The sequence below is a fragment of the Miniopterus schreibersii genome (assembly GCF_964146895.1).
Source record: "Miniopterus schreibersii genome assembly, chromosome: 21".
NCBI classification, from domain to species: domain Eukaryota; kingdom Metazoa; phylum Chordata; class Mammalia; order Chiroptera; family Miniopteridae; genus Miniopterus; species Miniopterus schreibersii.
The window spans coordinates 9,320,247-9,344,864 of record NC_138123.1 but is presented as its reverse complement, the minus strand read 5'-3'; the positions used below and the strand labels follow the sequence as shown (position 1 = coordinate 9,344,864).

Here is a 24,618-nt window from a genome sequence, read left to right as displayed (position 1 = left end):
CCAGCTGACTCCCAGGAGAGAAAAACCAACTCGGGCTGGTTACCGAGGCGTCGCAGTGAACCAGCTCCCAGAAACTTGGATAAAACGGCGTTCCTGCACCGCAGAAAATGTGACTTTTCTTCATCATTTCTTCTTTTGGTTGTTTTTCCCCCCAATTACAGTTTCCATTCAGTATTAGCATTTCCTCTTTTCTTTTTAAAATAAATCCATTTTGGAGGAATTTGGGGAAAGTTTCAAAGCTGAGCAAAGTATGCTCCCTGTGTTTCCATGTCCAGATCTATAAAAATGGTAAGGATTAAATATCCTACGTGAAGTACTGAGAATAGTGCCTGGAATTAAACAACTGTTCAGTCAATGTTTGCCATGATTATTAGTTATTAATATTTTATGGACAATCTTGTCCAATGTCTCTCTCTGGTCTCACTTCCCTCTGCCCTCCACTCAACATGTCACCCTGTATGACCCTGCATCCTGGTTACTATGGGTTAAATTGTGCACACACACATACACACACACACCGATTGTATGTTGAAGTCCAAACCCCCAGTATTTCAGATTATGACCTTATTTGGAATGGGGTCATTACAGGTGCCATTACTTAAATTAAGATGAGGTCAGCAGGGTGAACCTCTAGTCCATATGACTGGTGTTCCTATAAAAAATTAAAAGGAAAATTGGACACAGAGACACAGGCACAGAGGGGAGACACCGGAGAGACCCAGGGAGAACATCTTGTGAAGATGAAGTCAGGGATGGCTGATGCTTCTACAAGCTAAAGAACACCAGAGATTTCCTGCAAACCCATTAGCAGAGAGAAGAGAAGCATGGGACGGATTCTCAATCACAGCCTTCAGAACCTACCCTGCCACACCTTGATCTTGGACTTCTAGCCTCCAGAACTGTGAAACAATAAATGTCTGCTGGTGAAGTCACTCAGTTTGTGGCACTTTGTTAGAGTAACCCTACCAAACACATAACACTGGTACATGGCTTGAACTTTCTCACCTCCATGTCTCTGTGGAACCTTGAACTGGAGAACCTCCCCCATCACTACCAGTGGAAAATCAATCTATACTTCAAATTGCCTGCTCAGATATAGGCAATCAGGATTAATTCATCTCCCAGGGCAGGAAGGAACCTTTCACCACACCCTAGCCTGGGAGCACTGGGGATTAGCTGGGAGTGTCAGTTCCAGAAACTGAAAGAGAGATTTGAATCAGCTAGAGTTTCCTTTCCCATGTAAAGGTATAATTTTCTTGGATACTTTCTCATTCCCCTAGAAACAATGTGGTAACCACAGTAGAAAAAAGCAGGAAAGGGCAATGCTACTCACGTGACTGTGAGTCTTAGCCAGATGGGCTTTCCTTCGCATATCTTCAGTTCTTGAAAGCCTCCCTAATGTACCCCTTGAAATGGATTCTGCTAGTGAAATTCTACCACTACATTAAAATTTTCAATTACATCCCTGTGAATAATTAACTCAGGGACCTTTCTTAAAGTGAAGAATAGTTCTGCAGGAAAGGCAGAATGGGATTAAAGAAAAAAATAGCAATCTGTTTTTCTTTGAGGCATCTAAGTCATCTTTTAATTTTGAAATCCACAAAGGTGAAAATGGTGGCTGATAGGATAAATTCAACTGCAAGCTTTGTTCAGCTTGCTCGGTACACTGCAAGTCAAGAAAGTTCCCATTAAAAATAATTTTCTCGAGAAAAATGGAAAATCTGGCAACACTGAGCCCATTTCCCCACGACAGCAACAACAGGTTAGAGCTGAGTAGTGTAACCAGAACCCGAGTTCGGCTGCCTGCCGCCACTAAAACTAAACTCATGAAACAGATGTTGGTGAAAAAGAAAAAAGGTTTATTCAAGTGTTAGTCACCTGAGAGATGGGAGACTCTTGTCACAAAGCCCATCTCCACACCTCAGTGCAGGCAGAAGTTTTTATAAGGAGGGAGAGAGAAATCAGAACCAAAAAAATCAAGGAGAGGGAGTTGAAAAGTTCTCTACCTTCAGCCCAGTACAGTCCATGATGATAAGGATCTCGAAACTGGTCAAGTGATGGTCTGGTGTGTCTCTGTCATGCTGGTTCTGCATCATCCTAGGTCTATGGTTGAAGGTCAGCAAATCTCTTGGAACTGGGATGACCGAAGGTCAAAGTCTGTATCTCCTAAAGTTAGTTCCTAGGATTCTTATACAAACATGCTGCTAATCTACAAGCTATGTATTAGTCAGAGTCAGCATTTACAGAAACAATAAAAAGAATGGTGGGGTAGGTTACAGTTCCCCACTGTTACAGTAGCAGCTGGCCCTTTGCAGGGTTTAGATGCCCTCGCAAACCTGCGGGACACCCTCATTACAGCCTCCTGACCGCTTCCATTCACTTCTGCATACTTGCCTGGCTCCTAGGCTCGATTCTCCCTCCCCCAGCTGTGATCCAAATCCTGGATTTTTTTTCTTTTTCTGGTAACTACCCAGAAGCATCCCCCAGCCCCAGAAGCATCCCCCAGCCCCATGCCTCCTGGATCTGAGGACCTGCCCAGGCCCTTTCTGGGGGTGAGGAAGGAGGAGCTAACATTTCCTGAGTGGCTTCAATGTGCCAGCCCCTCTTCCAGCCATGTTGATGTGTGTCATCCTTTATATCCTCATAGCAGTTGTACAAGGATGACCTAGTCCCCAACATACAGACGAACAACACTGAAGCTACTGAAGCTTGGAGACAGTACAGGCATTTCCCAAGGCCACCTGGCTAGCAGGTGCAGAAGCGGAGGTTTGAAGTGTGGTCAGCTGGCTTGAAAGCTCTGTGTTCTTAACGCTCCACCCTGGGCCTCCCAGGGACTGATGCACAGCTCTGATCTCAGCTGAGTCCGGCCCCTGACCTGCCAGCCACGCTGACACCCAGTGACTTCTAAGTGCTGCTCACCTTGGACGTGCCACAGTTCTGTCCTCTCCCTCGTGTGGGGTCCCTCACTGTGGTGCCTTGACCTCGTGTTGGCAACCAGCCTTTGGGAAAAAGGAGCACTCTGAAGTCACCTGCTCTGTGACCCTGAGCAAGTTTATTTGCTTCTCTGAGCCTTGGTTTCGTCTGGAATGTGTGGTCATAAAGCTCATCTCAGTGGTTGTACAGATGCAAAATCCTATAAAATCCTGAATTTAGAAGCTTGTTTCTTTGTCCATGAGTCTGGACTAATGGTTTCAATATCTTTGTTGTAAAGATGAGTGTTTTTAAAAACCGAGATGGCCCTTGCAGAGGGCTTTACAGATGATATTGCTACTGAAATCACTCAATTGCATTGTATACAAAATAGGCTATAATAATGTCAGCCACTAGGCAACAAAAGCGGAGGGAATCATGGCATTTGCAAGCGTATCTTGTCACAATGTCTCTCCAGGAGGGGCCTCGGCGACCACTGCTGACAGTTTTCTTCAGGCTCCCTCACTGTTTTTCGTTGTTTAAAGACACACATTAATTTAAAGTCTCCTCCCATTCTCTCTGAAAATTACAGCATTCAGATGAAGTGGCAGCTGCTGTAATTAAGACACAGTTAATTGCCTGTCTCCTTAATTGCAATGATAGGATTTTGACAGTTTGGTAAATAAGAATTGTTTGGTTTCCTCTGGCAATTTCAGCCTGGGCTCCGCTCACAAGTGCTGAGTCACCCGATTCTGGGACAAAGGGCTGCGTGCGTCCAGGGAGACAGGCTGGGAGAGGAGCCGTGAGTTACCTGCAGTCCCCTCTCTTCTGCAGGAACCTCCCCAACATCACCTACTCTGTTGCCCGATAAACTCCTCCCAGGAGTTTTCTCCATATTAGTCTGTCATCCCATGAGATGACAAAATGGGAAACCACAGAAGCAGGAGACCTGGGTCCGGGGGCAATGATTTCTGCTGCCAGTGGGCACAGGGGACATCCTGCTGTCAGACAAGGAAACAGAAGCCCAAGTGTGCGCACACCCGAAGTCAGGGAGCAACTTACTGAGTGCCCGCCCCGCTCTCTGACCTCGGGCTTCCCACGGTGCTCGAAGGGTGCTCCATGGAGACCCAAGAAAACTGATGGTTCAGGCAAGACCTTCAGGGCCACACAGGCCTGGGTTCAGAGCCTCCCTTTACTCTTCTTGCTCATGTAACAATAGGCAAGTTACGGAATGTTTGGGGGCCTCATTTGCTTCCATTACAAATGGATTCTGCAGTACCCACCTCATAAGATTGTGAGAATTAAACAATCGTGCAAAGTGCTTTAGCAACATGGCAGGCTGCTGGGAAGAGCTCAACAGGTGACTTAGCAAGTATGACTCTTGCAAGCCTGCTGTGGACACTACTGATATTTTCTTGTTTGTTTTTCATGAAGGGTGGTCTACGTGAACATACTGGCCATTCTGGTCTTCAAAGGTTATGACTTGCTATTCTATATAGTAGTGCCACTGTGATGCTCCATGGATTGGTTTAAACTATATTTGTAAACAATTAAAAGCCTCCTTTGAGCCCTGGCTAGTGTGGCTCAGTTGGTTGGGCATCGTCACGTGCACGGAAAGGTGGCCGGTTAGATTCTGGGTCAGGGCACATGCCCAGGTTTTGGGGTCTATCACCAGTGGGGTTGTGTGCAGGAGGCTGCCAATCGATGTTTCACTCGCATCGGTGTTTCTCTCTCTCCCTCTCCCTTCCTCTCTCTAAAAAAAAAAAGCAGGAGGCAGCCTAATCTAGTCTTGGACGGGGCAGAGCTGGACTCCTCTGTCCCTCGTGCCAGCCCTGCTTCCTCAATTCCAACTTGCAAAGGGCAGAACTTGCCAATACAGCACCACCCAGATCATTGACCTTATGTGGTTATTGCAATAATTTTTATAGAAAAGAAAGAACTAGTGATTAAATAATCTGGGTTAGCCCGGCTGGCGTGGCTCACCGGTTAAGCATCGACCTTGGATCCAGGAGATCGTGGTTCAATTCCCAGGTTGCGGGCTTCATACCCAGTGGGGAGCATGCAGAAGAGAGCCGATCAATGACTCTCTCATGATGGATGTTTCTATCTCTCTCTCCCTTCCTCTCTCTGAAATCAATAAAGATATATTAAAAATACATATATATTTTTAAAAATAATAATAATCTGGGTTATTTGCCCACATGGTTCTCCTTCCCACATAAATTGTCACCCTTTCTTTCTTGTGCAGCTGGGCTTTCCTAGAGACCAAAGGACCCCTACTTTTCTTAAGCCCAAGACCTGAAAGACATCACCTAGCAAAACTTTCTAACCCAGAGTGCATCACAATAGCATCACAATAGTGAATATTCATTCACACTCAACTTTGAGTGATGTAAAGGAAATAAGTCCCACTACTCTGCAGGCTGCCTTTGCTATGCACCCAACACCAAGAGACAGCCGAAATAACCAGTCCTCAGAGGACCACTTTTTAAAGCAAGAAGTTCTCCACCCCCTGCAGCCCAAGCAGGTAACACCAGTATGGGGGCTACTGCACCTACCTCTCACTTCGTGGTTGCATTTGTAAATAGTGTTACTAAATAGTGATTGCATTCTGAATGTTCTAGAAAGAGATGAGCCCACGATTTACAGACATTTGGGGCAAACATTTTCTAAAGCCAAGAATTTGTTTAAGAAGTGAATATTCATTCACACTCAACTCTGAATTATTTGAATGGTTTTAGCTCAACTTTTTTTTTATCTTAGAAATGGGGTCTCCCTACATCAAGGTATCTGGCTGTCTACGATGCAAGAACAAAGCTTAAAAACTGTTGACTAGGTTACTGAGTTGACTGATTGATAGAGTTTGCTGCTTTATTTCACCTCCAAGTAGGTTTTTACAGCAACTAGAAAGATTTCAAGCTAGATTCCATTATAACAGTATAGACTGGAATCCAATAGAGCCTGTTCATTATATAATGTGTTTTTGCTTTTGGCGGTGGAGTGATTATAAAACAAAAAGAAATGGAAAAAGAACGAAAGAGAGAACCTGAGTCGACACTATGGGGCTCTGTGCCCACTGGGCTTTAGTCCACTAGCTGGGACATGCTGGAGAGAATGCAAGATATTCGGGACACGTGTGCTCCTAACAAGGACAATCCCAAGTGTGCCTTTGATGATGGAGAGATTGCTCAGTGCCTAGAAATTCTGAATCAGCACCACAGGGAATTATCCAGTCCCGGGTGGCCATGCTTTGGCCACGTAACAGCCCACTCTGAGTCTAAGCCGAAGCTCCCAGAATAATCACAAGACTCTCTGGGAGTGATCACAGACCTGTCATTGTGCATACTTACAAGGTTCCTCTACGGAGTATGTAAGGGATGCCCAATCTCATCTTCTGTGATTAGTAACCATCTCTTGAACACATAAGAAAATGTTGGCAACAAGATATGTCAGGGCATTTTATTTCAGTTGCTCTGATACATTGATTTATAAGCAACACCAAAAGCCAGCTTTTTTTTTTTTTTTTTAATATGTTTTTATTGATTTCAGAGAGGGAAAGGGAGAGGGAGAGAGAGATAGAAACTTCAATAATAAGAGAGTCATTGATCGGCTGCCTCCTGCACACCCCCTACTGCCTTGAGCCCACAACCCGGGCATGTGCCCTGACCGGGAATCGAACTGTTACCACCTGGATCATATGTCGATGCTCAACCACTGAACCACGCCAGCTGGGCTAAAAGCCAGCTTTTATTAACCAATGTCACCCCAATAAACTGCATTTAAAAATATAAAAGCATAGATTCAAATACCAATTTCGAATGTGAGAACTAGGAACACATGTTAAACTCGCCATCCTCTGCATACTCACAGCCAACACTGCACAACCTTTGTTCTTCGCACTACAAGCCACATAACTTTCATCTCCTTTAAAATATATAATTTTTTATTTCCCTTAATAGGAGATTCTTTCTCCGATATGCCCCGAGTAAACTTCTTCTACAGCAAGCATGAGTTTCATCTCTCCTCATCCTACCTTTCACTGAATGTTCAATTAGGCCAGGAAAACTATTTCCTTCCCTAAATAGTCTAGCAGAAGCTAGACTATAGTCTAGCTCTCACCTGGAAATGTGACTCTTCTTTCATTTTTTTTTCAGAATCCCACTCATCATGACTGCCATCCGGCTACGAGAGTTTGTTGACCGCCGCCCATTGATCCCACCCAGGTAATGTCCCTCCAGAGGCAGACAGGCACCTGGGGGATTGGAACTGCTCACCCTGCTGCTCTGTGACTGACAGACAGCTGCTGCCAAGGGTGCTAGTCAAGTTTCTTTGGGCTTAGTTGTAAAAAAAAAAAAAGAAAGAAAGAAAGAAATTCCCACACTCGTGGCAGAATCCAAGCAAATAAGCAACTACAAAGTCCCAAAAGACTGAAGGACATTGGTTTTTGCCTGAGAAGGGCTTTAGCCGGAATGAGGGACCCCTTTACTCTACTTGGAACCAAACAAAACACTCCTATGCTTCTGCCATGTGGGAGGTGACTGCACAGACAGAAACTAGGGACGAGATCCACTCTCTCTCCAAGTTCATCCATGGCCCAGGAATAACAACAAGTCCTAGACATGTTTTATTGGGCTAAATCCATCTTGCTGAGAGGTACAACAGTCTGTAAATCCTAGCCCCACCCTCCCTTCCCCCTCTTCATGGGATCTACAGAGATTTACAAGCTATGAAGTTGGGCCGGGAACTCTCACATAGCAAGTGACTTCGGGGCCAGCCTCCTGCAGCCCCATTGACTTCATGGTGTTGAGCAAGCCTCGTGTTTATTATAGTATTTGGTTAATTTTAACAATATTTAGTCAACAAAGATATGTTCTTCTGCTTCCAGAAATTACTGGAAGAGAAAGGAGGGAGGCAGGTAAGGGAGAGCCCTCTTTCAGAGAAAACACAGAGCCTACCTTTCCCTCCCTGAAGCCCAGGAGAGGAGGGAGCAGTGTGGTCCAGTCTCTCTGGATGTCTGTCTCCCCACAAGTGTTTGGTCTTCCTATGTGTATTTGACATCTGTTTTGTCCACAGTTGGGTGGGTGTATTTAACTCTGGTCTCAGCTCCTGGGGAAAATGGAAACAAACTTCCCTTTGTGGCTGCTGCCTGGGGCTCAGTGGACCCAAGTCAGTCACGGGGCCTGGCCTGAGCCAGCTCATGGGGAGCCTGAGGATTTGGCTGGAACATGGTGTGACAGGCACCGAAGTCCCAAGGCAGCGCGGATTCGGTTCTCTGTGTTCATCCATCAGAGCCCCACTAGGAGGCCTGCTGTCTGAGCTACACTGGGTCCCCCTTTCTAACCCCCCCCCCGACCCTTTAGTACTCACTATAGAGCAGGGCTCTGTCTATTTTCTGCCTTCCCTGCCTTGGTAACAATTGTGGGTCCAATCCACCAGCAAGCTCAATCCTACCTCCAGGATAGATCTCCCATGGAAAAGATTGTCACCATCTCCACTGCCAGCACTTGGTCCAGACCACCACGGTCTCTCCCCTACCTATCTACACCTAGCACCACTCTTGTTTTCCTGCAACCCATTCTCTGGAGCGAGCTTCATGAAGTACAAATTGGATCAAAGCCATCCCCCTTACAATAAAACCCTGCAATTATTGCATTTTGCATAAAATCCAAACTCGTTGCCAGGGCCTACAAAGATTTACATGAACTGGCCTTGCCCATCTACAAAGCCCCTTCTCCCATTCCTTCAGTGGGCTCACTCCTTCAGACCTCAGGGCTTTTGCACATGTTCTTTCTCCCTGGATTGATTCCTCTCCACCCTGGCCTGCCCTGTCTTAACTAGTCCATGCTTAGCTCATTGTCAGCTGCTCAGAAAGCTACTCCTTGGCCACCCTGGCTAGAGAAGGTCTTCTCTCCACCTCCCCACCTCTGCTATTCTCCATCTCACACCCTTTTTAGAAACAGGGCCCCATGGCCCTTATTACAACTCATTTTATTTCTTGCTGCTCTCACCCACTAGAATAATAGTTAATATTCATGCTGCTCTTGTTCTGTGCCAAGCACTATTCTTTTTGTGTGTTTTTTAAAATTGATTTGAGAGAGAGAGAGAAACATCGATTTGTTGTTCCACTTACTGATGGTTGATTGTTGTATGTGCCCTGACCAAGGATCAAACCCGAAACCTTGGCGGATCAGGACGACTCTCTGACCAACTGAGCTACCCGGCCAGGGCGGCAGGCACTGTTCTAAGCGCATGTTAACTTAATCTTCACAACCGTGAGGTACAGATGAGGAGGTACAACTGGGGCTCAGAGTGGTCGTGTGGCATCCCAAGGTCCCACAGCTAGAGAGGAATGGCAGAGGTAAGATTCGAACCCACTGGACTGGCTCCAAGGCTGTGCTACTGACCCCCGCTCTTTACTACACCTTCTGGTTGGCTCCTCTAGGGTGGGCTTGTTTGCCTGTCTCTACAACCCACCATCATCACCTCTGCTTAGCTGATTGCCATACATGGTGGGCCTTACACATATTTGTTGAAAAAAAATGAGAATGAATGAATCAATTATTCATTGAGAAAAAATTATTCTGTCACTTGTATGTGGTTCGGCTTCCTGGTGACTGACAGTACCTGAAGAAGACCTGCCCTTCTGCCGATCCTTTGGCACAAGCATTTATCCAATCCATCCTTAAAAGTCCAACCCTGGGGCCTATATGAGGGGGAACTGAATTACAACCCCGTAGGGCCACCTAATAAAATGAAATAATCCATGGTTCTCAAGCAGTAGTAGTGACCACACAGAATTTTCATAAAAAGAATTATATCAGGCACAAATGTTAACTTGTGCCGACCCCAACCTACAGGCCTGTCACTCAAGGGCAGGGCTGGGCATCGTATTGGTTTGTAGAGCCCAGGATGCTCCTGAAAAGACCACTTTAGGTGGAATGCACTCGGGATAGTGTGGAAGAGAAGAATTTGTGTCAGACTCAAATGGATTTTAAAAATGCCGATTGGAAACTGTCTCTGAGAGATCAAGAGGCAGCTCTGGGGTCAGCTCAACACCTAACACAGATGGGATATCTCAGTCGATAAGGACAGTCCCAGATGTCTCATGGACTCTCATGTAATCACTAATGGAGATGATAGTATCACCCCTACTTAACGAATGAGGAAACTGAAGCTCCCCGCTTCCTTGAGGAGATACTGTGGAGATAGCTGACTCTAGGGGACAAGTCCCAGCATGGTGGCCTTCATCTTCTGTCCTTATCAGCTCGTGTCTTTGCTGAGTTACCTACCTCCCACCCCCTGGAGTCTCAGTTTCCTGACTGGTTAGTGGCCTGAATGCAGCTTTCCTTACAGATTTTAAACTCCGGAGTGGAAAGACAATATTTATTATCACTATATCCCTAGCACACTGCAAACGCATCAGAGTATGTGTTTTATCGAATTAAACAGATGCATGTGTTTGTCTTACTGAATTGAAAGCAGCTCCCGGCTAACACTGCCCTGCCCTTCTTTCCTTTCCTATTCCTTTGGTCCACTATGTCTGCTTCCTGCCAGCCCGTAAGTCAGGCAATCACCAAAAGAGCGCTGAACTCTTCTGGAAAAAAGTAATCATAAAACATACAGATGATCCTGGATGCAGCGTGGAGTTTGGATTGGAGAACTGGGTTAGACTCATGGCTCTGGCATCTACTAGCTGGGTAATAATTAGAAAGCCCATCACCCTAGCCGCTTTGCTCAGTGGTTAGAGTGTCAGTCGGAGGACTGAAGGATCCCGGGTTCGATTCCAGCCAAGGGCAGGTACCTCGGTTGCAGGCTTGATTCCTGGCCCTGGTCAGGGCAGGGGCAGGAGGCAACCAATTGATGTGTCTCTCTCACATCAATGCTTCTCTCTCTCTCTCGCTCTCTCACCTCCTTCCACTCTCTCTGAAAAACAATGGAAAAAATATCCTTTGGTGAGAATTAAAATAATAATAATAATAAATTTTAAAAAAGAAAGTCGACTTAACGTCTCTGAGCCTCAGCCACCTCTTCTGTCACCAGGTGTAAATATTTACCTGGCAAGGTGACCATGAGAATTAGATGAGATCATCTCTGGGCAGACACTTGCTGAAGCTGGAGGCACAGACAATACAGAGAATTGCAGAGCCAGAGACACAGTCACAGACACAGCTGCCTCTGGCTCCTGAGGGACAAACGCTCCTGACCTCCCCCGTGAATATCGAATTGTGTCTGCGGCCCAGCACAGACCCTGCTCGGGTTACATTCACCCTCCCAGGGGACAGGCTTGCTCTTGTCTGAACTGAGCGCGCCACCTCAAATCGCCCAGCTCTCCTGGACGGGTAAATAATGCACGGTGCAGTCAGACGCGGGTGGGCCCCTGCTCCCACCCGAAGAGAAGCAACGGCCTTCCTGCAGCTGATCCAAGAACCGGGCGGGTGTGAGCGGATCCGGGCAGCGCTCCTTGGCGGGTCTGGAGAGCTGGCACGTGCCTGTCCGTCTTGCCCCACACCCACCCCACCTTGGGGGAGGCCGGGTACTGACATTTCCCCTTAGGTGGTCAAAATTCACTTCCAAAAACTGATGTTTTAGCCTCTTTGCTGGGGGCTTTCTCCTGTTTGAGGCGAAGGCCACACGGGAGAGGTTGGAAAGTCTACCCAAGGGGTTGGAGGCCAAGTGCGCCACCTTCATCCCCTAAACCTGCTTTTCCACCCAGCCCCCACCCTCTGACACCCACCTACCTGCTTACACTGGTCCCCGCCCTCCGTTCCTGGGCCAAAACCTGCCCGGGGACACTCCCGAGGGACCACAGCAGGTGTGTGAGCTGGTGCGGGTGACGGGCTCCTCCTCCCGCAAACAGCTTGTGCAGACCGCGTCTGAGGAGGGGTACTGGTCGTGTGCACGCTGGGGAAGGGTTCACGGTCAAAGCGAGCCTACTGCAAGCGGCAGAGCAACCGTGAGAAGCCAGTGTCGCTTTGAAGCTCCAGTTGGAGTCTAAGAACCTGTAACGTGGCCCTGGCGTAATCATTTCCAAGGTAGTGCTTCAGAGCCTGGCTGGCACCTGAGAAAGCTAGGTCTCCCACTCCCCTGCCTTCAGAAGTGTCATTTGTTCCCTATTATTGTGCCAATTCCTCTCACGTCTTATGACTTAACCCCCCGCTGTTATTTACTATCCAGGCTCAGTCATCTTATCCCAGCCGCTGGGCAGGCCCAGACAGCCTGTGGTTTCTCTGCAAATCAAAGCTCCCTGAGGTCCTGTTTGCAGAGACAGACAGACCGGCCCTGCTCACAGCGCTTCCTTTCATACTAGCTAGACAACGAGGGTCCCCTGCTCCCCACACATTCCACTCTGGTCCCGACTCTGTCCAAGTCGAGTTCTGAAATTGCCCTCACCTGGAGTCTCGTCCCCATCCTACTTGCCTGCCCAAGCCCTAGACACCCGCCCAAACCCTAGGCCCACTGACCTTCATACAGATCACTGTTTCAGCACATAAAGAGAATTGTGAGGACAAGCGCTGCTTCTAAGTCAGCTAGGACCTAGCAGGGGATCCAGTCAGACTGTCCTCAAATTTGTTTTCTGCCACCAGCAGCAAAAATCTCCCTAAAATAAAAATTGTATTATGTCATCTTTAAAAATCCTACAAAGCCCGGCCGGGGTGGCTCAGTTGGTTGAGCATGATCCCATTCACCAAGAGGTCACCATGTACCAGGAGGTTGCTGGTTCGATTCCCAGTCAGGGCACATGCCTGGGTTGTGGGCTCGATCCCCAGTAGGGAGTATGCAGGAGGCAGCCCATTGATGTTTCTCTCTCTCTCTCCCTCTCCCTTCCTCTGTCTCTAAAATCAATTAAAACATATATTTTTTAAAATCCCAGAAAGATTCTGTCACCTACATCAGTGGTTCTCAATTTTTCAGATGCACATTCCCTTTTTTTTTTTTTATAACAAATGTCTTGTAATGTCCCTATTTTTATAAATAAAATATGTAACAGAATCCAGCTGCACATAATTTTAAAATATCATAGAATGCTCAACTGTAATCTAAAAGGAAGAGTAATTCATTATAAAATGAGATGGATTTCAAAATATAGGGTCTGGCCCCCCCCCCCCCCAGCTGCATACATGGGTCTCACCCTCACGCCCTGGAAGCTCTTCCTGCCGTTTTCTGCCTCGTTCAGTCCTGTCTGTGCTCCAAACCTCCCTCCCGACCCAGCCCTCCCAGGCTTACAATAGACCATCCCAGTGCTGCTTCATTTTTTAGCACCTATCTACTTAATTATCAGTTATTTTAACTTATTATGACAGTTTGTAAATACATCAAAAGTAGAAAAAAATAGCATAAGAAACCCCCATTCTCCAATTCCCATTTTTCAACAATGATCGACATTTCCACCCTCACCCCCCGGTTTTAAATATCATCTTTTTTCCCCCTGATATTTTGAACCTAATACCTGACAACGTCAAATATTTCCTTTTGATTCCTGAAAACTGAATCCTGAAAATGGGTAAAAAAGGCACTCCTGTCAAGAAAGTCCAAGGGTGCACAGCATAGGAGATAGAGTCAATGCTATTGTAAGAACTATGTGCGGTGCCAGGTGGGTACCAGACTTATCGGGAGGATCACTTTGTTAATTATATAAATGTCTAATAGCTATGCCGTACACCTGAAACTAATATAATATTTACTGTCAACTGTAATTGAAATAAATAAAATAAAGTCTTGAAGTGAAAATTAATTAAAAGTGAAAAGAAAAAAAAAAGTCCAAGGACTTCTGTGCCAGAAGTGGGAGCAAAGACCAAATACCTTTTTTTAATTATATGACAGCTGGTCTCCTGTCCAGAACTAACTGTAATCATTGCTTTTTTTCTCTCCCCTTACTGTCTCTACTAGGATATTCATTGCCCATCAAGGAAAGGACGTCCACGGCTATTACACTGGGCAGCTGGCCAGAGTCCATTTTGATTCTAGTGTCAAGCGATCTCCCAGGTGAGACACCTAACTAGTTACACTAAAGTTAGAATGATAAATTTTTGAAAATGGGAGTCACATTTTGTAATAATGCAAATGAGAACAATAATAATAGTTATTTAACAGATAGAAAAAGTTTGGAAAGAAATACACCAAACAGTTATTTATGGTGAAATTATTGGTATTTGTATTTTATTTTTTTATTTTCCAGCTTTTCTCTAATGAACATATATTACTTTTATAATCAGCAATAAAAATGGAATTTTAATAAATTATCTAAGAGATGTAAACACCATGGGTTTAGAGTTTTAACTTAGCCAAATAATTTAACCTTCCTGAGTCTCAGTTTTCTTCTCATTAAAATTACAAATTTGGCCTAAATGGTTTCTGCCTCAACAACAACAAAAAGATACTCCGATGTTGTGTTCAAGTTTGTAGAGACTAGAAACCATGGTAGTTAAAAGCAGCAATCTGAGTAACTTATGAAATGTTTGATCTTGGGCAATTTTCATTCCTTCTCTGAGTTTCAGTTTTCTTATCTGTTAAGCAAAATAATTGACATCAAATTCCAGAGCAGGGTAGGCACTGGAAATGTGATTGCCATTACTTTGAGTTCATCTGGTACATTTTACAAATTCTTCTTTTTCTCTTAATCGCCTTTGATATACAGTCAACTCCTGATTACCCTCCAGGCAAAGACAAGGGAGCCGTGGCATCTATTAAGCAGCATAGAGTCTAAACTGACTAGATGATCACACTGGAAGTCGTTTTAGGTCAGTCTGATCCCGTTAGGCGAGTCAGATGCCGCCCAGAGAAGTGACATGTCTTGCCTGGGGTCCAGTTGGTTGGCATAAAACTGAGACTGGAATCTACCCACATTTTCTGAGTCCCAGTTCAAAGCCCTTTGCTCCAACTCAAATACACACTCAAATTAAACTCTCGTTAGGGTTACGTCCTCAAGAAAACAGGCGACAGACCCCCCCTGCCAGAGCTGCTCATGGCCGTCTACTGACAACTTGGTTAGGGCTGGCCTTGGATCTAGGGGATCTTGCCAGCACTGTCTTGGTAGCCTCCTGGCCATTCCCAGGAGTCGGACTTCAGCTGATGAGCAGATGGAATGCTCTTCTTTGGGTGTTCAGCAAGTTGTTTCTACTTCCATTCAGACCTCGCGTAGACTTGGCGATTCCACCCGCGAGAGAAAGTCAGCATCAGCCTCAGCTAGACCAACAAACTCTGATTCGCTACATTTGTTTTCAAAGACATTCCAAGCCTCCCGAACCATGGTATAAAGAAACCACCTACCAGAGGGACTATTCTCTGCCATTTTTCACGATGGGTAAGTCAGGTCAGCAGCTCTTGTTCTCCGAGATCAACCCTGCCTGGGCCGCAGAGAAGCAACTCCCAGGGGCTTGCGGGCCCCGCGCGTCTGGGACCAGTCAGGCTGTTGGGGGGGGGGGGGGGCGTGTGTCCAGGCGCAGGAAGACTATAGAGGGCTCCCCGAGGGCTGCTTCCTCCTTTCCTAGCTCCCTGTATAGGCTTCAGGAATGAAGATGCATAAATGTCCTTGAGGGGAAGCAGCTCAGGTCTGACCACTCCTCACTGAACCCTTTGTGGCCTTTGACATTTGGAGGCATCTTTCAAGATTTCCAAATTCTTTATGTAGTATTTCTCTATGTGGCAGAATGTGCGAGAGTGCTGAGGGGCCAGGTTCCCCCATGGAAATGCCCAGTGGGGGGGTCACCCAGAAACCCAGTTAAACATGCCTGTATTCCTGTAGTCACTGATGCTTTGGATTTTAGTGAGTAGAATGAATTAGTTCTTTGAAAGGCTTTTTAAGTGAATGAATGAATCCTGCAGTTTCTGTGAGTCTCACACTGAGGCAGGTACATGCTATTGTTTTGCGCATTTTCCAGGGGGGACACCACGTTGCAGAGAAAGTTGATTAGCCCAAATCCCACTGCAGAAGGCAGGAGGAGCAGAATGCAGACCCAGGACATTTCAGACCCAGAATTCAGGCCCGGGCCAAGTTCTGCACTTGACCTTGAAGCTATACTGCTGCTGTCAAAGCTGAATGTCACTTGCACTACTATTTAGTCAGTGCTTTTCTTTAAAGTGAATTAGCCCTGACGAATGGCAGCGCAGGGCTGGGACTCAGGTCCCAAAGGAACAGCAAACAGCAATGAGGAAGCGTGAACAGAACCGAGCCAGGGGTGGGCGTGGCAATGGAGGAAGCTGTGCTGGGACCAGAGATTCAGGATGAGAGGTTACAGGCCGGGCAAAGCTGGGTTCTGGAAGGTGAGAGGGGTAGAGCCTGAGAAGGGAGGGAGCTGGGGGAATGGAGAGGAGGCTGGGGCTGTGATTAGGTCATGTAGGGAAAGAGGTGCTGGGAGAAGCAATAGCAGGCCTTGGGAGGGTCACATTCTAGGAAGCCAGCGTGGCGGGGGCCTAGGTTGTGGCTGAAGGATGTGTGAGGGTTGGGAGAGTAAAGGCTGCTGGGGGCCGCGGAGGGTTGAAAGGAGAGGTGCTCAGGAAGACTCAACAGAGCTCCTGTCCCCACAGAACTGGCTCAGCAGTTTGTCCTTTGAACTGTTTCCTTTAAATGGAAGAATCTAGGCGGGCCTCTGGTTTCCAAAGTGACGGTAAACAGGACCTTTGTTAACAGTCCTCTGCTATGAGGAAATCTTTTTAGAAAGACAGACACAAAAGGTTTTCTCCCTCGCTTATTATAGAAGACAAAATCTAATTCTTTCGAAACCTATAGAACCAGGTGAATGTTTAGCAAAGCAGTTAAATATTTACCATCTACTCAGTCCTTAGCATAGTGCAGTCAGAACCCCCGTACAATTTCAGCTAGGCCCTGGAAAATAAGAATGAACCAGGTAAAGGCAAAAGGAACAGTTAAGTGCAAAAGCTTGAAAGGTGGAGAGGGTTTGGCATGTTGGAGAAAGAAAGGTCAGCTTCGTCTGGTGGGTGGTCAGAGAGGGGGCGAGGGGTAAGATGCTCGGATTCTACTCTACGGTCAATGGGGAGGGCTTTGAACAGAGAAGTGACATATAATTTGTCCTTTAAAAAGATGACTGACTGCTTGTTCAGCACTGTTTGGAAAGGAACAGGAGGGAAGGAGCTAGTTCATCATTTAGACCAGAGGTGATGGTGGTCTGGCCCCGCAGGGAAGGCGACAGAAATAAACGGATTCCAGAGATATTTTGGAGGTGACATCAATTGGATTTGATGATAAGACTTGATGTCAAGTGCATTTCTATTCCTCCAGTAAATAATGAAAGCCTACTGATCTGCGAGTCGGCGTGCAAGGCTTTGGCAATACCATGTGAAACAAAAATAGACACGAAATTTCTATAACCAGGGAGCTTCAGTGGGTAACCAGCATAGAAAGAAGATAACATTCCACCTGCCATAAAAGCCATGAAGCAGTTTATGTGTTGCTACAGGAGCACATGATAGGTCTGAGGTTTCCCTAAGGAAACCTAGGCCAGGGGTGGGGGGAGGGGCTTCCCAGAGAGCACAGCATGTACAAAGGCCCCGTGACAGGAGCGTGACATTTGAGGAACGGAAAAAATAACAGTATGCCTCCCGCACAAAGTCAGCAGAGGCGGAGCAGGGTGCGGCTGGAGCTGGCAAGCTCAGAAAGGGCCAGGGCTTTACAGGCCATTTCCAGGTTTGGGCCTCTTGCCTGAGGTTAAGGGGAAACTCCTTAAAGGCTTTAAGGAGGGCAGAGGTGACATGATTAAAACTGCTTTGTGCAAAGGTCACTCTAACAGGAGACGAGAAGGGGGCAGAGTGGGGAGCAGACTGCGACAAAGATCGAATGCAGAGAAAGGAGGTAATGGCAGGGTTAGGCTAAAGGTTCTCAACCTCAGCTACATCACTTTCAAAAATCCACATGCCCGGGACACACCCAATACCAATTAAATCAGAATCTCCTGGAAGGGGGGTCCCGGGCATCAGTAATTTTTAGAACTTCCCAGATAATCCCATCGTGCAGCCAAGTTTAGCAGCCAGTGGGTGGTAGCAGGGGTCCAAAGACAGAGAAAAAGGCAGGCACAGAATTAAGCATTTGCTTAAATCAAGAAGCTGACTCCTCGACAGAGTCTTTGGGGGAAGGGCTCTTCACAGAATAAGTTTATTAAGGTGTAAGTTTTTTTAATTCGACCGGCTTTTGACCAGTCTTTGTGACCAGGCTTTAAGGGCAAAGCATGTCTAGATTAGCAATGATCTGCTTTTCATGTTCAGCTCTTACTTGGGAATTGTTGAAGAACAGATTAAATATAGATCATAATAGAGCAAGGTGATTGCTTAAGAAATTCTTGCTCAGGAAAAAATCTTTCTCAGCACCTAGGGGTTCATTTATTTATTCAGGAAACATTTATTAAGCCCCGACTATGTGCGAGACACAGTGGAAGGTATGAACTGTCCTCCGAGAATTTATAGCCTGGAAGGAAGAGACGGCCCCTCCAATGGAAGCTGCCCTTGTATTACTCACCTGGCGCCAAGTAGTTCAAACAACTCATTCTTTCAAAATAAATACATGCTTTTGTGGCAGTGTGAGGCCTTACACTCCCTGACCTTCAGTTTTCTCATTTGCAAAAAGAATAAAAATAGTTATCTGCCCAGTAGAACTGAAATATCCATATAAATAATTTAGAATTATTGAAGCTTACATTATTAAGTCTTCAAAAATGTTTGCTATTATTCTTGATCAAAAGTAAATGCGTCATAATATTTCTTTAAAGAACCTAAAACAAAAGAATTGCATTTTATACTGGGATTAAGTTCTAAAAGCAATGCATAAGGTAATTATCACGTATAATCAAAGTTACCCTTGAAAATCTCTTAAATTGTTCAAAGTGATATTAACTGATACTAAATCATTAATGGCTTTGGAATACTTGGGATTTTTCAGAGAGTAGGTGAAATTTTCTCTGTTCATTTTATTTTTGTTGAGGGTTACTGTGAATATTAATGTAAGCAAAACACCTAATGCAGTGCACAGCACTGTACGTATGAAGTCTTGTTACAAGGCTGCAATTGAAATGCTCTGGTCTTGTTTTTTAATGTCTTTATTGATTTGAGAGAGGGGAAGGGAGAGGGAGAGAGAAACATCAATGATGAGTCATTGATCAGCCACCTCCTGCACGCCCCCTACTGGGGACCAAGCCCGAAAACCGGGCATGTGCCCTGACCGGGAATCAAAAACCGATCTCCTGGATCCTAGGTTGATGCATCCTAGGTTGATGCTCAACCACTGAGCCACACTGGCTGGGCAAAACGCTCTGGTCTATGGTTCATTAAGCATAGATGCAGTGGCTGCTCTCTTCCCCCCCATCCCTCCTTGAACCCTTACTTTTACATAAGCAGAGCTGTTAGTGATTATAGAAAAGAGGCTATAAGATACGAGGGAGCTCCAATGGGTATGAATTTAGGGATGGTAATAACTGCAGTTTGATACAAAGAGAAGACGAAGTGGCCCATTTATAATGTGAGGCTTAAAGGGTTTCGGTGTGGGGGGGGTCTACAATTAGGATGTCACAATGCAAAATTATGTGATTTATTTTATTTACATTTTTGCACAATTCAGTAATATGAATCAGTGATTTCACCACATAACTCTTTGTCTGAGTCCTTTCTAACATAGCTTTTAAACATATTCCTTTGTCTTAAATCCCACACATTTTTTGTTATTGTACCCAACTGCTGTTGAAACGACAGTGAGTTAAAATGTAGGACTAGTTTTAAGTCATTAACTTGTTTTAAATTCCAGATTGGGACAAGAAATTAGCCACAGTTTCATCGAATCCTAGACCGATCAACTCACTGCCTGAGTTCTACTGTCGTGAAGAGAGGTGGCGTTGAAATAAAAGCTTTCAAACTAAATAACTACGGTGTTTGAACAGAACAATGTTTGGCATTCTTAGGTGACTCTTTTAGACTAAAATAATGATAACAGAACTATTTTTAATTTAAGTGTGTATCCAGATGGCTACAACCCTAAAATATTTACATGTTGTGAATTCTTTTCAGATTAAGTTGGTCAGCCTAGGGCAAGGAATCCAGACGCAGCCTTAGGAGGACTTGTTATCTGTTCTCAGCCCCTCTACAAGTCTTGCTGCTGGTGCTGGTAAACAATCCTACATTTATTTAGTCCAATGGTTATACGTGGGACCAGGTAAAAATACCATTTCATCTACTCAATAACTGCATCACTGGAGAAAAAAATAAACCTGGGGATGTGGCCAAGGAGGAAGAAGACCCTGAAGGTGCTCTGGCTGCAGAAACCCAGACATGGCATAGGACTATAGTGAGATGTGAGACTGGTAAAAAAAGAATTTATTGAGAGTCAGTGTACAGATGAGTTGCCACCCCTACCTTGGAGAGAAGAAAGCCTGACAACTAGCCGTCAACTCCCCAGGCCAAAAGCTAGAGGGTCTTCCCTAAAGAAATGAAATGATCCCAAAGTAAAGCATCCTACATTCTGGCCCCTGGGACTCCATCATACTAGTTGGTTCCCACTCAACACCCCAAAGCGAAGCCTACCAGTCAACAAGCTTCCCCTAAGAACAGTTTCATACACATTTTCACTTTTAGTTGTAAAGAGCCAACTAAGGGTCACCAGAGTTGAAAAAAAAAAATACAACATGACAAAGAAAGAAAGACAAAGACCAAGATAAACAGAAGAAATGATCCCAGAGGAAAGAGAATTCAGGGAACACCAAAGAACCCCAAACACGCCAACAAAAATAACTTTATCACTGGACAGGGGATGTTTCAAAATAACTACATCCATAAACATGAAAAAGCAACCTTTTCAAACAAAGCTTTTGAAAATAAAAATCTGATTCCTAAAATAATTTGACAGGATTGGGAGAAAATTCTGAAAAACTCTTACAGAAGAGGAAGGCAAATGAAAAGATTTTCTTAAAGGAAGAAATGTAGAGCAATTCAGGAGGTCCATCATCTCACTCATAAGCATTCTAGAGACACAACAGAGAAAATTAAAGGAAATTATCAAGAAACCATTTTCAGAGCTTAGAACCAGAAGCCTCCCAGTTCCCCTTTTGTTACTGATTTCTAGCATCATGCCATTGTGATCTAAGAAGATACTTTGTAGGGTTTCAGTATTTTTAAATCTGAGACTTGTTTTGTGACCTAATATGTGGTCTCTCCTGGAGAATGTTCCATGTGAACTTGGGAAGAACCTATATCCTGCTATTTTTTGGTGGAGTGTTGTATTAGTATCTGTTAGGTCTAGTTTCTTTATAGTGTTGTTCAAGTCTGTTTCCTTATTAATCTTCTAATGTTGTATGAGTTATTGAAAGCGGGGCATTGATGTCTCCAACTGGTATTGTAGAACTATTTTCACCTTTAAATCTATCAACGTTTGCTTCATATATTTGGAACTTATTAAGGTATAATTTTTAGGACTGGCACTCCTATGTAACTATATTAATCAGTTAACATATACGAAATATATACTACATAGGCCCTCCCCCACTGAAATGTCTTGTTCTGCCATGTAGAATTTTAAAATTAGGAGCCCATGTTTTTTGTTTCAGCAATTTTTCTGTGCTCTCATTATGCCTCCCTAAGCATGTATCACATTCTGGCACAGTCCTCTTTCATACGAAACATGTTTTGTACGTTTGGCTTACTCTGCCTCCAATTTCTTGACCCACATCAGCCTCACCAGCCCCTCGCTCATTTTGTTCAGTTGCTCCAACTTCCCAAACCTTTTCCAGCCTCTGGCCTTTGCACAGTGTCCCTCTGACTACACATCCCTTGGTCTGTTTAAATGTATTCCTACTGAAGGCCTCTGACCCTTCCCGAATTTAGATTAGGTTCTCCTTCGTAGCTGCTGTATTTTCCCACTGTAGCACCTAACATCACTTGCAGAACCAAGCATACAGTAGACCCCCCCTTACCCACAGTTTCACTTTCTGCAGTTTCAGTTACCCATGGTCAACTGTGGTCTAAAAGTATTAAATGAAAAATTCCAGAAATAAACAATTCATAAGCTTATTCCAGAAATAAACAATTCGTGTTCTAAATTGCACACCATTCTGAGTAACGTGACGAAACCTCACGCCATCCCACAAATCAGCCCTTTGTCCAGTGTAGCCACCTCATTTCATCTCATCACATAGGCACTGTATCGTCTCACATCATCACAAGAAGGGTGAGGACAGTAGAGTAAGATATTTTGTAAGAGACACCACGTTCTCATAACTTTTATTACACACAGTATGTTTTTATAATTGTTTCATTACTAGTTATTGTTGATCTCTTACTGTGCCTAATATATAAACTAAATTTTATCATAGACATGTATGTGTAGGAAAAAACATAGTATATATAGTTTGGTAGTAGCCGTGGTTTCAGGCACCCACTAGGGCTCTTACAATACATCCCCTATGGATAAAGGAGGGACTACTGTAGATAAAGATTTTTATTATTATTTTTTTAAATATTTCTTTATTGATTTCAGAGAGAGGAAAGGAGAGGGAGAGTGAGAGACAGAAACATCAATGATGAGAGAGTCATTGATGGAGCCCACAACCAGGCATGTGCCCTGACAGGGAATCGAACTTTGATCGCCTGGATCCTAGGCCAACGTTCAACTGCTGAGCCACGCCCAGCTGGGCTAAAGATTTAATATTTTAATAGTTATCTATTATTTTAAAGACTGAAGGATATCTGAAAAATGGATCCTCTCTCTTAACCAATTTAATCAGCAAACAGTTCACTTTTACAGAGAAATGGGAGTGTCATTCAAACTGGTCAAAAAGGAAGAAATATCAACATCAATATGAGAATTACACTTTTTGGTAAAAAATAAGAGCACTTCTGACTCAAAGAATGGGTTCTTTGTATCTGCTTCTGGACCACTGCTAAAAACATTTCAATAAGGCAATACTCAATAAGCCAGGCGAGAATGTCGGCTTTAACAGGCTTAGTCTAATGGCTCTCATCTCTGTGCAGCTCATCTAATCTGAAGGCCAAGTAGGAAGATGGAAGGGGAAGAATAAAAGCCAATTCAACTTCCATCAGAATAAGAAAAAATTATTCTATATTAAGTATAAATTATTTTATGTAAAGATGATTGTTGATCAGTAGTGGGCTTGTAAGATCATCTGTACTATTCTTTTTATTTATTGAATCCAACAAGGTTGCTCTTGTTTTGACATTTTTAAGTATAAGTAAAAATATACAGTGAAGATAAAGGGTATTTAGATGTTTTCAAAGATTCCTTTTTTGATCTCTCCACACCTTATCCCCAATACTGCTGGGATATAGCTCCTTCTTGTATACCCCAGTATTACCATTACTTCTCTTAGCAGAAAAAAAACACAATACACAAAGTATACTAGAAATATCTGGTTCTTTTTAATCAGCTATTGATGGTATAATAAAATAAATTTAAGTGGCACCTAATTTAAACATTCAAAATATTTCACTGAAGGATAATCTATAACACAATATGTTAAAGCCTAATTGTTAAAATAACACCTTTTTTTCCCCCCAAAGAAAAAAGAAACAAAGGCATGACCAACAATTTGGGTTCGTTTGGACACTTACAGATGATTTTGTAGGCATACTGGCAGGCACAATGTTGAAAAATCAATCCACTAGATTTAGAAATAATGGTAAGATAAAATAGGAAAGCTATACACCTCAGAGTTAATATCTGAAATTAAAGAAAAATATTCACCAAATATCACAATAGATCTTTTAATGACTATTTTTTAACATTAAGAGTATTGTTTTAGGGAACACCTTTTCTCTTTGAACATTTAATTAAATGTTCAGTGTATTAAATAATTTATAGAGAGAAATAAGTTTTGTGTTCTGTACAAATTAAAGGACCCATGAATATATCACCCTCCCCCCGCCAAAGCTCAAATTTGCAATGGTCTCAGCAGAAAATAAACAGTTCACAAACAAAATTCATAGCATTACAAAAGTTTACAGAACTCCTCTCTTATCATTTTTTCTAACAGCAAAGATTATAATGACAGAACTGAATGATCAGAATGTAAAAATATTTGTGCAAAACTGCATTAATTGTTCTTACCATTTAATAGAGGTAAAACCTATGAACACACAAGGACAATAATAAAGAAAAACTACATTGAAAGTCATTCTATTTTAGATTTCAAACAACATGGATTATACTATTACTAAACATTAAAGAAAACGTGGCACCATGAGCAGCAGGAGCAACAGATGATTTCGGCAATTATGCCAGCCAAGGAGGCCAACACTGGAATATGCCGAGGCTTACCTCCACACCAGCCATCCATCTCAAAGACTGGAAACAACTGTAGGGCTTACAACTCATATCAATGTCTTTATTCTTGAAATTTGTAGATCATAAATGACATAGTTAAGAAAGTCCTTTTCCCCCCTCTCAAGGAGTGTTTCTTGCTTAACTGGAAACCCTTAGAAGAGCTGAATCATAGACTCTCTGGATTTCCCTACACCAATCCATTTAACTGGGAAGGAAAGAGAAGAAGTATAAGAATTGTGTTAATTCATTTATAATGTTGTATCGTTGGAATTAACAGACCCACCACTTTTCTCATTGTCATCATTTAACTTTGTCCTATGTGCTTTTTGTTACTTTTGTTCAATTTTGTTAGATTGTGCCAATTTCTAAATCATTGGAATGTGCAGCTGAGATTCAGCACAGGGTAGTTTGCCTTACCAATTCCTGTTTTAATTGCACAA

At 44.0% G+C, this 24,618-nt stretch overlaps 2 protein-coding genes across 4 annotated transcripts in view; one reads left to right on the top strand and one right to left on the bottom strand.

The window, feature by feature from the left end:
- Positions 1–7,068: 7,068 nt before the first annotated feature.
- Positions 7,069–19,746, top strand: SPMIP3 (sperm microtubule inner protein 3; the record flags this gene model as incomplete). Of its 2 annotated transcripts, none has more annotated exons than XM_081123975.1 (4): positions 7,069–7,133; positions 13,798–13,893; positions 15,039–15,211; positions 19,655–19,746. In XM_081123975.1, 4 exons carry the CDS (start codon positions 7,078–7,080, stop codon positions 19,744–19,746), a joined length of 417 nt encoding a protein of 138 aa, XP_080980101.1. The 2 variants fall into 2 exon arrangements, with proteins under 2 accessions (XP_080980101.1, XP_080980100.1); XM_081123974.1 differs by having other exon boundaries at positions 7,078–7,133; positions 15,135–15,211.
- A 3,504-nt stretch (positions 19,747–23,250) lies between these two features.
- The window catches only part of ADSS2 (adenylosuccinate synthase 2), a 29,329-nt gene continuing 27,961 nt past the window's right edge, over positions 23,251–24,618 (bottom strand). For both annotated transcript variants that reach the window (XM_081124133.1, XM_081124134.1), the window contains one exon: positions 23,251–24,383. In XM_081124133.1, the coding sequence (XP_080980259.1) occupies positions 24,331–24,383 (53 nt within the window). In that variant the 3' untranslated portion in view covers positions 23,251–24,330. The remainder of the gene's footprint in view (positions 24,384–24,618) is intronic.